At 53.2% G+C, this 13,848-nt stretch overlaps 5 protein-coding genes and 1 non-coding gene across 6 annotated transcripts; 3 read left to right on the top strand and 3 right to left on the bottom strand.

Annotated features, from left to right (window-relative positions):
- The first annotated feature begins 132 nt into the window (after positions 1-132).
- CONPUDRAFT_138443 (acid protease) lies at positions 133-3,071 on the top strand. The gene is made up of 10 exons (XM_007772777.1): positions 133-571; positions 625-651; positions 713-781; positions 838-1,031; positions 1,088-1,250; positions 1,311-1,366; positions 1,417-1,503; positions 1,564-1,731; positions 1,785-1,957; positions 2,013-3,071. Exons 1-10 carry the CDS (start codon positions 342-344, stop codon positions 2,235-2,237), a joined length of 1,392 nt encoding a protein of 463 aa, XP_007770967.1. The 5' UTR covers positions 133-341; the 3' UTR covers positions 2,238-3,071.
- A 1,667-nt stretch (positions 3,072-4,738) lies between these two features.
- On the bottom strand, positions 4,739-6,206 carry CONPUDRAFT_127308 (uncharacterized protein; the record flags this gene model as incomplete). Its single annotated transcript, XM_007772776.1, has 4 exons — positions 4,739-4,897; positions 4,949-5,649; positions 5,703-5,958; positions 6,032-6,206. The coding sequence occupies 2 exons, from the start codon at positions 6,204-6,206 to the stop codon at positions 5,762-5,764; spliced, it is 372 nt and encodes a 123-aa protein (XP_007770966.1). The 3' UTR covers positions 4,739-4,897; positions 4,949-5,649; positions 5,703-5,761.
- Positions 6,207-6,350: 144 nt separating this feature from the next.
- CONPUDRAFT_138441 (uncharacterized protein) lies at positions 6,351-7,385 on the bottom strand. The gene has a single exon (XM_007772775.1). The coding sequence runs from the start codon at positions 7,335-7,337 to the stop codon at positions 6,408-6,410; it is 930 nt and encodes a 309-aa protein (XP_007770965.1). The 5' UTR covers positions 7,338-7,385; the 3' UTR covers positions 6,351-6,407.
- A 103-nt stretch (positions 7,386-7,488) lies between these two features.
- CONPUDRAFT_59752 (Metallo-dependent phosphatase) lies at positions 7,489-10,026 on the bottom strand (the record flags this gene model as incomplete). Its single annotated transcript, XM_007772278.1, has 10 exons — positions 7,489-7,624; positions 7,681-7,707; positions 7,761-7,815; positions 7,868-8,070; positions 8,129-8,270; positions 8,397-8,515; positions 8,567-9,014; positions 9,072-9,417; positions 9,479-9,630; positions 9,684-10,026. 10 exons carry the CDS (start codon positions 10,024-10,026, stop codon positions 7,489-7,491), a joined length of 1,971 nt encoding a protein of 656 aa, XP_007770468.1.
- CONPUDRAFT_91564 (AIP3-domain-containing protein) lies at positions 9,980-13,403 on the top strand (the record flags this gene model as incomplete). Its single annotated transcript, XM_007772774.1, has 5 exons — positions 9,980-10,014; positions 10,354-10,435; positions 10,490-10,668; positions 10,720-12,113; positions 12,169-13,403. The coding sequence occupies 5 exons, from the start codon at positions 9,980-9,982 to the stop codon at positions 13,401-13,403; spliced, it is 2,925 nt and encodes a 974-aa protein (XP_007770964.1).
- A 307-nt stretch (positions 13,404-13,710) lies between these two features.
- Positions 13,711-13,831, top strand: CONPUDRAFT_t78. The gene has a single exon. It is a non-coding gene; the product is annotated as a tRNA-Leu (tRNA).
- The last annotated feature ends 17 nt before the right edge of the window (positions 13,832-13,848 follow it).

Below are 13,848 nucleotides of genomic sequence, written 5' to 3'. Positions count from 1 at the left end.
GGGCCTGGTGTTATTCTTGTTGGGTAAGACGGAGAGTGCTGGGAGCTGCGCAGCGCTGCGCAGTTGACCTGCCATCGCTCCGCAGCTGCTCCAACACCCTCACGCGTTTGACGGCCCCAGTACTCGACTGGCGCCCCCTGCCCGCTCGCTTGCAAGTATCAGCAACTGAACTGACCCTCGTTTTCCCATTTCCTGTCCCTCCCCTCCTCGCCATTCCCCTCCCTCTCCCCCCTCTCCCCCCTCGATCCCGGGGCCCAAACTGAAGCCACCTAGCTAGCATCGAACCTGGCCCCGGGTCACTCCTCCCCTGGGCATTAATAATAATATTATAATCACCCAAGATGCTCACGTCCCGCCCCCTGGCTTCCGCGACCGTCTTGCTCCTCTTCACAGTAGACATATTAGCGGCCAGTGCAGATCTCAACAGGGGCTTCTCCATCCCTCTTGTCAAGCGGAGTCCAAAGCAGCGCGATGTATCGGAGCAAGCGCGCATAGCCAAACTCCAGAGGGAGGCTGTCATTGCCAAATATGCCAACCATGATAGGAGACGGAGTGGACAGGGCGTCAACCTGTACGTGTCACTGCTCGTCGCCCACGCGTGTTTCATAACCACGCAATATACAGGCTCGTTGATCAGGACTATGACTCTGGGTATGTCCTTCGCTGGTTCTGTGCTCGCCAAGGTTGGAAGTTGATGGGCCCTTCATCCAAGTTATTATGGCTCACTAGCCATTGGAACGCCACCTGTCTCATATAACGTCTTGCTGGACACCGGCTCAGCGTGCGCGTCTTCCTTTCTGCTGAATTGTTCTCCGATTGACAACCTCCGTTCAATAGAGACCTTTGGGTAGCAGGCTCAAATTGCGGCACGTCCTGTGGCTCAACACCGACCTTTGACCCCTCCGCCTCCTCCACCTTCAAAAACCAATCACAATCCTTTTTCGAGCAGTATGGCCAAGGCGCAGCGCAGGGCTATCTTGGCTCAGACACCGTCCAAATGGCAGGCTTCTCCGTCGACAACCAGGCATTCGGTGCGTGATATTGCTTACACATCGTGATGACCTGACGAATGTTGTTGCACGCGCAGGCATTGTCGGCGCCATCTCGATGAACCTTGTGCAGACTCCAGTGTCGGGGTTGCTAGGCCTTGCATGGGAATCGATATCATCCTCGCGGAGCGTGCCAATGTGGCAAACGCTCGCTAGCAGCGGCGCATGGGATCAACCGATCATGTCGTTACAGTTGACAAGGTATGGATTTCCGCATACCGTACCCTTATAGGATGGCATTGACCAACGCTTGGTTCGAAGATATACCAATGACACGCAAGCAAATAGCCTTGAGCCTGGAGGCGAGTTCACGATGGGTATGTGCGCCCAGCTTTTGTATCCTTCTCTCCATTAATGTCCCGTTCAGGCTACGTAAACACTAGTCTATACACTGGCGATATAGACTGGCAGTCAATCGCAGGCGAACCTTCATTTTGGCTACAAACTATGAGCTGTGAGTCCCTGTCCGAGATTCTCCCGTTCAATGTGTTTCTGACCCCGCCTCCGCTCATAGTTCTGACAGTGCAGGGATCCAATATCTCGCTTGGCTCGAACGTCAATGCCGCTATCGACAGCGGCACCACCAATATTGCAGGCCCATCTGACGCCATCAAATCCATATACTCCCTCATACCCAATTCCCAGCCTGCATCTGGAGAATGGCAGGGATACTACTCATACCGTGAGTTTGAGGATTGTCTTGAGCTTCGCCTTGTATTCTAAAGTCTTTCGTAGCTTGTGATACGAAAGTAAATGTAGAGTTCAACTTTGGCGGACAGACTTGGCCCATGAGCTCCGCGGATTTTGAGTACACGCGGATAAGCTCCTCTCAGTGCATAGGCGCTCTCTTTGAGGCCGATTCGGGTGGTTCGGGGCGGCCAGACTGGGTTGTTGGCGATGCTTTCCTTGTGCGTTCATTAATTTCATGTATTTCGTGGTCTTGCTAACCGACATATCCGGCAGAAAAACGTCTACTCTGTCTTTCGTTTCAACCCTCCAGCAGTCGGCTTTGCTGAGCTATCCAGTACTGCCACTCTCAAGAACGGCATTGATGCTGCGCCACCATCTGCAACCATCGGTTCGGTCTCCGCCTCTGCGACGGCGGGTAGCATACGAACGAGCGGCATTGCTTCATCATTAGGACTATTATCAGCTGTTTTCGTTGTAGTTGTCGCAAGCTTGTGTTAGTATTAGTATAGATTCAGATACTGTTGTGCTCTTAATGTTACTGGCACCCATGGAATTGCCAAAGTGAACCATCCGTCGGTGAACTATGTGAGGTATCCTCCCTCATTGAATGGGTGTTTTCAAATCTCTTCATCTACATACTTGACAAATGCTAGAGTTTCCGAGCGATCCTGCGCTTATGATCCATAAATGATATGTTTTACAAGACACATGAGAAGTCAAGGCATTAGTACTTTAGTCCTCAAAAGTAAGAGGGGCAGCTGGCGGGCCAACGACCTCAAATTCCATATCTTCATCAGGATCAGTTGTCTCCTCCACTGCTGGTGCTGCACGGGGTGCGGATACCGTTGCGAGCGCCATCCCCGGGGCCCGCAGCTGCGTTGTGATATTGGAAGCTTCCACCTCTTCAATATCCAAGAATCGAAGGCACTGCTGCAGACACCCGCGCCACTTGAGCGGGACCTTGCTGCCCACGTCCACGCCGGCGATCCGCGACTCCCAGGTGAACCGCTGGCACGCGTGACGCACGAAGACCTGTCCCACGTGCGCGGGGTTCGCACAACGCCCAATGCCCGTGATTGGCTCGCCGTCGCCTGCAATCGCCACGGACCGGGCGCGCGCGACGGCGTCTGAGGTGGACAACGGTGGTGGTGCGCGCTTGAGTGCGCCGGGGATGCATGCGTTTAATGTCGCGCGGAGGTGTGCGGGTATAAGCTCGTCCCATGCGTCCAGCACGGGCAGACCGTATGTTTCTGAGAGGACTGTGCGGCGGGATTTGGGTGGAGCGGACTCGTGGGCTGGCGAGAGGAGGCGGCGTAAGCAGAGTTCGGAAAGGGGAGGGACGGGCGGAAGGAAGATTTCCTGGAGGGGATTTGGAGGAGGTTTCGTCGGTGTGCTGGAGGCGGCTTCTTTGCGTTGGGCAAAGAGACGCGTGATAGACCGTTGGCGGTTCAGGAACTGCGCTCGGGAGGTAGGCTCAGAGTCCGGGCGAGGCTCTTCGCGGAAAGGGTTTGGGAATACCATGAGTGCCTCGAGACGCATATTGCGCATCTCGGCAGGAAGATAGGTGAGGCGATTAAGGGAGACATTAAGTTCACGGAGGTTGGACAATCGGTAGATATCGGCGGGAATGTGGGTGAGGCGGTTCCCCCCTGGCTCTATGTCTTAGATACATTTACCAGGCTATGAGTTGTGGATTACGTACGAAGACTAAGGACAGTGAGCTTCTCCACAGAAAACAATTCCGCAGGAAGAACAGCGATTGCGTTTCGCGCAAGGTACAGCTGGACAAGATGCCGATCCTTGCCGGAATCAACGATCGAGTTCGTACGCTGAAATGCACGCGTCCGCGATGGCTCAAACGCAGGTTCCGTCTTGATTCGTGATAAGATACGATTGTTTGGCATCATGCTCTGATCCGAATCCTCTGCCGTGCTGAAAAACCCAGAGAGATCAGCAATGGAAGGGGGAATGCTCTTCAGTTGCTTGTCACTGACGTCTCGAGAGGTTAGGCACTGGTTTTACGATGACACGACCTCGGGCAAAGAGGTCGCACCTAAGGTCAATGTAGCCTCTTCCCGTGTCAAAGGGAATCCGAAGCGCCTCCTCCCATGCGCGTTCTTCGTGATCGATGTAGCGTGATGTGCGGTGATCTGAACCCGGGGATGTTTCGAATGGGTCTTCGAATGCATCTGCTTGCAAAGAACGCGAATATATTTCGTGCCGAGACGGGCCCGAAACAGACGCCATGTTTCGCGCGGGTGTCACGGGTGGTGTGGGCGTATCATCCGACTGCTTCTGACGCTGAGGCAAGGGCCGCGTCGATTTCATGGACGCTGCCCATGGATGAGGCGGTCCTTCTATGGGCGACTCGTCGAGCTCAGCAAAGTCTGGAATCGGACTGGAGAGGGGAGATGAATCGACAGGGCTGAATGCTGGAGAGGATGACGGCGAGCGATCCGACATGGAGATATCATCGTAGTTTATGTTGCTGGTGTCCATTGCGTTATTTTCTTTTCCTGGATGATAAGCAAGGATGCAGGTGCAGAGTTGAACGTTGAAGGCCGCTCTGCTTGCTATTTACCGCGTTCAGTCATTGGTCGCGACGCGATCGTGTGACGCACATGTACTTGAGTAGAATTGCTTCCGGCTGTCAAGGTCGCGTGGATAGCAGGTGGTTTCTCATTGGTCGTGACTCGTCCTTCTGTCGATCTCTAAATCAACCACATATAAATGCGCTCAAATCCACGAGTGCATTCAACCTCATTCAACAATTGTGCAGATCTTGATGTTTATACTTGTTCTCACTGCGAGATAAGAAAATGAGGTTTATACCAAGTGTTCATCCTAGTACGACTAATTCTACAATACTGAGAGAACTAGCTACGAATGACGCGAATCTTTAGAGACCAACGTTAAGGGGCGAACAGCCGAGGTTAACGAGGCCCTTCTGCACAGGAGGTCAGTCTCAGTGTACAGGGATGGACATCACAAAGACTCACGATGTTGTTGCCGGTGCAGCAGACAGGCTGCTGGCTGCAGGTGTTGCCGCCAGTGCTGAGGATGGACAGGGGGCTGCACTGGAGGCCAACCTGGGCGGTAAGATCGCCGAGGACGACGCCGAGAGGACCAAGGATGTTGGTGACCTCAGTAGAGTTGGCCTGAAAACGATCATTGTAGCATCATTCAATGCCGAAAAGAAATTTGCTTACGCTCTGAACGCTGTTGCAGCACTGCGCAGAACCAGTGTTGCACTGGTTGGCAGGGGCAGGGGCAGCAAGGGCGAAGGCAGCGAGGGCGACAACGGAAGCAACACGGGTGAACATCTTGTTAGATGGTTAAAGAGCGAGTGGTAAGAGAGTGACGGTTTGGCTTGAAAGCTGGTAGGCAAGAATCAAAGTCGTTGAGGACTTCTTGGTGAGTTGTGACTCTCTTATATCTGTTTTCGGGGGGTGGAGGACCCGGCGTTAGCACCGGTACAGCTCCTCCGATCTCCAAAGATTTCTGCATCGTTGTTACGAAGATGGATATAGCACAAACGCATCACGGGGGAGCGGCATTTGGCATCACGTTTCTTCGATTGAGTGACAGCCTGGGTTCAACAGTAAATTCAATGAGACCAACACAAGTCAATGTTTGCCGCCGTGCGTGTGTATGCTTGTTGCTCGTAAAATCCCTGGTTATTCGGAATTGTTTTGCGATGGTGGCGGAGGTTTTTCATACGCCCGGTACAACTTGGCCTTACGGTCCTCGTTCTCGGGCCATAACCGTAGCTGATTGCAGCGCTGAGCAGAAAACCTCTCGGCATTGGCGGCAATCAAGACAGGTAAGTAGGTATATCCTAATTTCTTGCCTACCTTTTGGCTCAAGCATCCTCACCTCCGTTGTATCAACGAGACACTCCACTGGCATGCTGACGGAACGCATCAGAGAGAAAATAAGCCAGGGATGAACGCCTACGCCCACCTTGACGTCACCTACACCACCTCCATACATATAGGGCCGCATTTCAACCCCGGTCTTTCTCATCGGATGTTGGGTGCAGCGGGACCGCGGCTGACCGCGGTGACCTCCGAGTGCTTGAAAGTTCGTAAACCCGTTCTCGTAACTTTGAGACGTGATGGACAGCTTGGGTCCGGACAAGCGATTTCGGCGTCCGTGGACATCCAATCGTTGGCGCTAGTCACCCGTTGCTTAGCAGCGAGTAACGGCAAAACAGAACCTGCAAAGTTTTCGATCCGTTCGATGGAGTAAACTCAATGACGCGCCGATGCACAAAAGAGAAAGATGGTTACCGAGGGAGTAGATCGAGAAACCCTGCTCGGCGGGGAGATAAAGCATCTCACCCTCCAGGCGGAAGTGGTCGCCGTCTCTAGCACCACAGAGAATACGTTTGCCAGGTGGACATATGACTTCCACACGGAGGTCATATAACTGGAAGGCATCAGTATCAGAAGGTTCTGTGGACATGATGTTTGCGGAACAAGATCGATAGAAAGCTGCGGAAATTGATAACCTCAGCGGTACCCTCCGACCGTCGCCTGTATAGATCGGCGGTCAATCATCCTGCCGGATCCCTGAGCGCTCGTAAAGTGGTGTTCACACGATTTGCGACCATTATAGCTTCATTAAAACGTAACAGCTTTGTTCTATACCTGTAAGTAAGCAACCCTAAGCGGAAGGTTGTGATTCTGGGGGGACGGTGGAGGAATCTTGGAGGATGTACGCGGGCTTGCCCTCCATCTTGGACTTGGCCATGTGCTCCGAGATTTTATTCACGTCGCGCTGCTCCCGCGCGCGCCTGCTCGCAACGGCCTTCAGGATGTGGTCCCGACGCGTGAAGCCGGACATGTGCCAGCCCTTACTGCCCTTCTGAGTCATGCGCATGTACTCCAGCTTCCTCCACCTCTCTATCGTCTTGGTCGCGAAATGCTCGTCCAGCCACTTCTCCCGTTCCCTCCTGTCTTCTTGTTTCATGTCTTCCATGGCTTTGGGATAGTAGAATGGGTCGACAAGACCGACGACCGCCTTCTTGTACGACTTGTACGAGCGGGTCGTCCATGAGCCGTTAGGATTGCGGTAGAGCGGAGAAAGATAATTGGCAGTGCGGATGTACGTCGTCCTGAGGCCGTATGCGGCAGAAAGGTATGAGCGGATGTCGGTCTTGTTGAGCGAGTGCGGGACGCGGAAAGTGGCCTCGTATGGATTGTAAGCTTCGCCCTTTGGAGTATGGTTGCGGACGAGGCGGAAGATGATGTTGGGCAGGTAGATGGGCTGGCCGAGGATTTTGACCGACTTGTCGTCTTGGAACACCATGCCGCGCTGCCGAGAACGCCTCCCATTCAGATAGTCAAGCCATTGGGCCTCTGTAAGTTCTGCCCCATCCTCTCCTAGAAGGGTGCCCTTGGCGTAGGCACGGGCGTATGCTGCCTGCTCCGTCGGCGAGAGGTCGCTGTGGGCTGTCTGTGCTTTTCTGAGGCGACGACGGGCGCGTACAGCAAGCGGAGTAGACTCTTCCCTGGCCTTCGCCGCAAGCTCTGGGAGCGTCGTCTCCGCGTGAGTGGAGTAGAGGCGACGGAAAGCACGGGTGAGGGCCTGCATTGGCTTGCGATTGGACGTGTCTGAGTCCAAGGACGCGCAGGAAAATGTCGCGCCGAGGCAAAATGCAAGCGTGGGAAAACTAACCTTCTATCATACAATGACTGAATACCCTAACTAGCGTCTAGTGTACGATACAGTCCCGACCACAGCCCTACTGATTATACGGCGCAGCACCTGTTCCTGCAATAACAAGCTCATTGAGAACGTTGTCGTGTTCGGTTCGCTTGTATGTGCGAATGGTCTCTCCATAATCGGAGATATCATAGATCCGGAATCGTCGGTCAAACCTGCAAACAACCGTTCAGCGCACGACCTTTCTCAGCTGTCGATTCAAGTGACATACCCGACTTTGCCGTATCCAGAGTAGGATCTGATATGTACAGTTAACAATCGCACTGGAGAAGTCAAGGTCGATGCTCTTACCCTCCACCGCCGAAGCACATCCACATGTTCTGCACTCGTCTGCAGTCCTCGGTAACTGTTTATTGTTGAGCTTATTCTATGTTATTGACACGTGATGCATCACTTACTATGACAATGCCCATTAGCAACCACTTTGACTTCAGGTATGCTTCCCCCATAGCTATGTTCACTCTCTGTTGCAGCGAGCAGTCCTTTCTCAAAGAATCCATCGTTCTTCTTTGCCGCACCCGGACCCTCAATCCCGTGAAGACCAATATCAAGGGGCTGACCAGTGCGTTGGTCGTGGTCAGGAGTGTTGTAGGTCTCTTGCCTGGTGGGTCAGACAGTCACCAAGGGCGAACTCATGAGTCGTATCTCATCTAACTTACAGAGGAATGTGGAAGAACATCAGCGCATTGGGTTTAGCGAGTCTGCGAGTGTTAGGTACCACTTGGTCTTGACGCTGCCAGATGTTGCCAAGATCACGCCCACTATCTGGGGTAAAGGGGCGTTCGATGGGTTCAATCGCGGCTGGAGAGTAAATTGAGTTTGCGCCTGATGACGTTAGTGCTATCGGACTGACCAGACTCTTGAAGGAACCAGTTGATCTGATCCTGCAGAAAAATGGTGAGAAGGCTGTCGTGGGCGATGAAAGACATGTTACCTCGTGAATCCAGTCATACTCAGTAGGCGTGAAGAACCCAAACCAGTCGAGGTAACCTTTAGAGTAATCGCCCGAATCTACAAAGTAGAGAGTCAACAGGTGTGTCTTTGAACTATTTGTCTTCGTGAGCAATGTCACAAGATCCCCTGGCTGAGTCACTCACGCATCTGCACTCTTCACTTTGAGTACGTAGTTGCCGACTCCATGAATGTCCTTTGGACCTCTTTGGACAAGATTGTATGGAAGTTGCTGCATCATCTTCACCTGCTCCTCTTTGAGGTCGCCGTCTTCTTGGTCGTGATTTCCAAATACAGCTGCCCATGGTATGTTACGGTCCGTCACGGCAACAGCGAACTTGGCGAGTACACTCTTCGGGTCCCACGATGTGCCTTGGCCGTTTAGCTGATCGCCCGAGAATACCACCATGTCAGGGTTCTCTTCGTCAAGAATACGCCCAAGCAGCGTGTTGGTGAGGTTATCCGAGTTTACACAAGGATCAAGATTGGTATCGCGGCATTCACCACGGGAAACCGAGTAGTGGAGGTCGGCAACCTGAAGTATCCTGAACTTGCCATCATGCGAAAAGTGCAGAGGTGGAGCGCGTGGTACACCTTGAGGTTATTTGTCAGTATGCGTATAAGCTCTTGATGTGATCAGGAAGTGCGTACTCTTAACACCTCTTCGGTACGTGACGTACACACTGTCAAGACGGCCAGGCTGCTCCGGCGTCGGAGCTGGTTCAAGTTTCTCAAAGCCGTACCAGGGACGATCCTCGCCAAAGAGAACGTCAATCTCAGTTATTATATTCTGCCTCTCCCCCTCGTCCATCGCACGAAGAGTCTTCCCTGTGCGGTACCACAAATAAATGGGGTCGGTGTGCATGATGCCGTCGCGTACGGAATGTGAGACCTTGTGCCATTCCTCAGAGGGAGTTGCCTCTTCGTCTGGAGGGATCAACTTCATTTCAGTAATGACAGGGACGTCAAGACGACGTGTCCGGCGATAGTAGATGTTCTGTGACCAACCAAGTTATGTGAACACGAGTTTACGAACAACGCGCTCGTGACATACTCACCAAGCGCCAGAGCCCAGATTGCATGTTTAGATCTCGATCTACGCGCACCCACTTCCCTTTGATGGCATCCATTTCCGAGGTAGAAGTCGGCGCACACAAATCTCCAACAAGACTGGGAGGCATCATACACCGGGTGATGGCAATTTCAGAGACTGAGGGGTAGATATAAGACGTCTGACAAGTGAGAGTGTATTGTGGTGCATACGTCCAGTATCATGAGGCAGCAGAGGTGCCCATACATCGAGTGGGAAGCTGGCGGAGTCGAAGGTTTGGTCTTCGAGTGTGGTGACATTCCACCATTCCACGTCCTCGGTTGCAGAACCGGTGCTAGTAGTGGGGGTTGAGCCGCCCTGCGAAGGTACTTCTTTGTAGCTTGATACGACGTCCCAAGATTGCCAGCCGAGCTGTTGAATCTCCCCTGGGCCGACAGTGGGCTGATAGAGGATAAAGATGAATGTGAGGAGACATGCAAAGCCGATGATTGTGGAGAGAGGGGCGAATATGGCGCGGAGAAACCTTGCGAATCGCCAGAAGGTGTACGATGCCATGGTGGCTCGTTGAAAAGAAAGAAAAGGAGCGACTCAGGCGACAGAAAGCTGAGGTAAGGGAGAGAATATGTCTGTTGTGGGAGTGCTATACTTGATGCTCCCCTCATATTGAGTATAATCCGGAACCGAGCTTCACGTCCTCACCTGCCTTTTGGTGCAGATTCTTCCCACGATTACAGACGGGTTCTGAGTGATTGGATTCAACAGTTGTGTAATTCAAACTGTAACTGTAAGTACTTACGCATCCCTCCCGGATCTCCTCGACCTCCCCTCAACGTCGGCCACGATGGCGACAGCAGCACCCACATCGCCTCCTTTGCATACCAGCCAACCCTCACGTCGTGACACCGCTTCTTCGATGCACTCCTCTTCCTCGAAGGCAGAGCGCAGTGGACGCTCTCAAGGGCATGTGAGTACCCTGAAACCATTGTCGCAATGCTATCATCCGTTTACGTGGAAACAGCCCGTCGTCGAGTCAGCGGTGACGCGTCTTTTAGTCGCTATCAAGCAACTCCTCGAATCCCTAACCCTATGGAGCGAATGCAAGATAGACGAGATGCAGGTCAGCGACGTTTATGTCCGCCTCGGAAACGACTTCAATGCCGCAGTCGCTGCTTTTGCCGCATTCAACATCGATATGGCGTACGTAGACTTGCCCAGACCATGGACGCGTCATACCTAACTTTATCGCAGGGACCTCATGTCCGTACCAGAAGATCTGCGTGAGGTCCTTGAGACCTGCTTGGCCGAGGACGCAACTCCAGACAACCTCCAGATCTATCTTCCCAAAGTACGACAAATCATCACTCAACTTCTTCAAGGTCTTCGCGGCAAGCAGTCCATGTATCGACGAATAGTTCAAGAGCACCAGCACCGGCACCGCTCAGCCCATTCTCGCACCGATAGTCGCTCTTCGAAAGCCGAAAAATCTTCGTCAAGGCGAGACGGAGAAGCCAAGCACAGATCTCACCCCTCGAGGGAAGCCTCAGAAGTCGACCGGCAAGATACTGGGGCTTCTGTCTCCACAAGACATTCTACACGATCTTCACGTCACCATGAGTCCCATCAGCCGCCTCCGGTCTTTCAAGAGCCAGACGATCCTCCGCCGCCGCAGAGCGACCATATTAATGGTGGTCCTACACCTCAGCAACAACCTGCCGAGCTCCCCTCAACCCAGGACTCGACGGTTGCTAAACCTCCTGACCATTCTCCCCCTATGTCCCGGAAGTCCATGGACCGTGCCAGCGTACCCCTCAGCCCAGACCAGTCTATCGAAGCTGTGCCGCCCTCGGTGAAGCGGTATTCTCTCGTGGACAAGCCGATGCCATCACCTCAGGTTCCCGCGGTGGTTGTTGAAGAACCTCAGGGCAGCTCCGAAGAAGGCGGAGACCGGTATGACGCATCCTCTCCGCTCGGCACACCTCCTTCTTCGGAATCTCTGCAAACGCCAGGAGTAGCCAGCTCGCTGGCGGCCCTCAAGAAGAGCGAAGCTCTTGAGCGCCGAGCGTCGAAACGTTTCTCGACATACAACATATCCAAGATCACGGGTAGCGGTCCAAAAGGAGGAAGTGGACGCCATACAACAAACAGGCGGTCGCTGGCGGTCTCATCGGCGCTGACGCCAGGTGAATTGGCTGTACTGACTGAGTGTGAGGAACCATTGAATGAGGTACGGCAAGAGCAGAGTGGGCGTTCCTCTAGATCGACGCACTCACCAGCGCCGGATGCGCCCCCTGTGCCACCTTTGCCGCCAATAGCTGAATCACCTGTCACAATACTGGAATCACCAAAGAGGTCTCTTGCGAAGGAGATCACCTATGACGAACCCGCAGAACCTGTAACTAGCCCGAGCCCGACAGCCATAACTGTTTTCCTCCAGGTGGGGAGAGAAGTCAAGAAGGCTACCATCGAACCTGGTCTTACATTCTCGTCACTACGCGTCTTGTTCGTCGACAAATTTTCCTACAACCCAGGCTTAGAGAATTTCCCTGCGATATATATTCGCGATCCGTCGAGCGGTGTGCAGTATGAGCTTGAAGACATTGATGAGGTTCAGGAGAAGTGCCTATTATCACTGAATATCGAACGTAAGCATTCTTTTACATGGTGGTCGTCCCCATCTCATTGTGTCTTGCATCACAGCTCTCGATCAAATCAAGCAGCATATTGATTCTCAGATATCCACATTGGCGCAAGACCTGAAGGAACTGAAGGCTTTGACCGCTAACAATCGCAGAATGTCACAAATAACACTCATGCCCCATAATGACTTTGCCGAGAGCACACCAGCGGCCGACCGCCCAACCGACAAACACTTCGCCACTGTCGCTAGGCGTGTATCTCGCATGTTTGGCGGCGATCATACTTCGCCGTTCATCATGCCGCAGGCGACAGGGCAGTCGCTTCAGCTGCAACCTCAAATGACCGGCGCTTCTGTTGTATCGGAGTACTCAAGTCGTGTCGTAAATGATCTCAAAACGCAGTTCGACGAGGTGCAGAATCTCCGCCGCGACCTCGGCGCGATGCGGCAGATTTACACTGAGTTCATGACATCAACGAAGGAATCTCTGAGCACATTGCGCGATCAAACGCAGTCGGTGAAGCAGCTCGCGACCGCCCAGGTCGGCGGTGCACGAGGCTTCATCGACTCGGGCAAGACGAAACTTGACACACGCAGCCAGAACGTGCTCACGAAGGTCGAGGAACTGCAAGACACAGTCGAGGCACTGCGCGACGATGTGCTCAGGCGCCACGTCACACCACGCGCACAGTTGCTCAAGACTATCAAGGATAGCATTGCCACGACTGCGGAGGAGCTTGAGAGCCTCAAAGAGCACATTAACACGATCAAGCCGATGTGGAAGAAGACGTGGGAGGAAGAGCTGCAGAATATTGTTGAGGAACAGGGCTTCCTCGGACACCAGGAAGAGTTCCTTAATGACCTTCTGGAAGATCATAAAGCGCTCAGCGAGGTGTTGGGACACGTCGAGAAGGTTATCTCTCTGCGAAAAGCTGCACCGCGCTCCAGCCGCGGGCGCGATTACAGACCACCGCCGATGGAGGAGGGTCACACCGGCCTGAGCACGGTGATGATGGAGATCCGTGGTGCGTCCGTGGACCCCGAGCGGCGGTTGAAGGCGATCGCGGCGAACCAGAAGAGTCGCGAGAAGGAGCTCGCTACACGCTCAGACGAGTTCCAGGACGAGCTCAAGGGGTTTGTGAAGGGGAAGAAGCTCAAGATGACAGGCGGCGCTGAAGAGGCGGAGCGCGTGCGGCAGAAGCGAAACGACATGACGCTTAAGGCGATGTTCGTCCCTAGCTCGTCGCCTTCACCTGGAACATCGCCAGACTACCCACCTTTACCGGCTTCGCCCTAAAGGAGAGATTGCATGTTGTGCTTTAGTATATGGGATCTGGCGAGGAGGTGCGCAGAAAGATGCTTGTATCCGTATCATCTGGGACATATCAGTGCATAGGTCATTTCACGCTCACTCATCCTTTCTCTCATACATTCGGACATACTTATTTATACCTAGTCATCACGCTCGTTTTTTTTGCTTTGTGCTTTTCGTTGCTTCTCTTCGTTGCTCATGCCATGCTTTGAACGCCACTTTGAAGAAAAAGAAAAAACACCGAACGCGGGTGTAAAGAGTTATGTTGCTATATTCAACTAAATGTTTAAACGGTGAGATGGCCGAGCGGTCTAAGGCGCCAGACTAAGGATCCGATCGAATTCGATCACAACTTGCACTCATCTGAGGCAATCTGGTCCGAAAGGGCGTGGGTTCGAATCCCACTCTCATCACATCCTTTTTGTCATCT

This window comes from Coniophora puteana (genome assembly GCF_000271625.1).
Source record: "Coniophora puteana RWD-64-598 SS2 unplaced genomic scaffold CONPUscaffold_9, whole genome shotgun sequence".
NCBI classification, from domain to species: Eukaryota; Fungi; Basidiomycota; class Agaricomycetes; order Boletales; family Coniophoraceae; genus Coniophora; species Coniophora puteana.
This window is presented reverse-complemented; position numbering and strand designations above follow the sequence as displayed.

Bases quoted from the DNA above. Each gene is read 5' to 3' on its own strand.
- CONPUDRAFT_138443 (XM_007772777.1), top strand. From the start codon at position 342: ATGCTCACGTCCCGCCCCCTGGCTTCCGCGACCGTCTTGCTCCTCTTC. The intron at 652-712 runs GTATGTCCTTCG...CCTTCATCCAAG, and splicing joins GATCAGGACTATGACTCTGG to TTATTATGGCTCACTAGCCA. The intron at 1,367-1,416 runs GTATGTGCGCCC...TGTCCCGTTCAG, and splicing joins TGGAGGCGAGTTCACGATGG to GCTACGTAAACACTAGTCTA.
- CONPUDRAFT_138441 (XM_007772775.1), bottom strand. From the start codon at position 7,337: ATGCAGGCCCTCACCCGTGCTTTCCGTCGCCTCTACTCCACTCACGCG.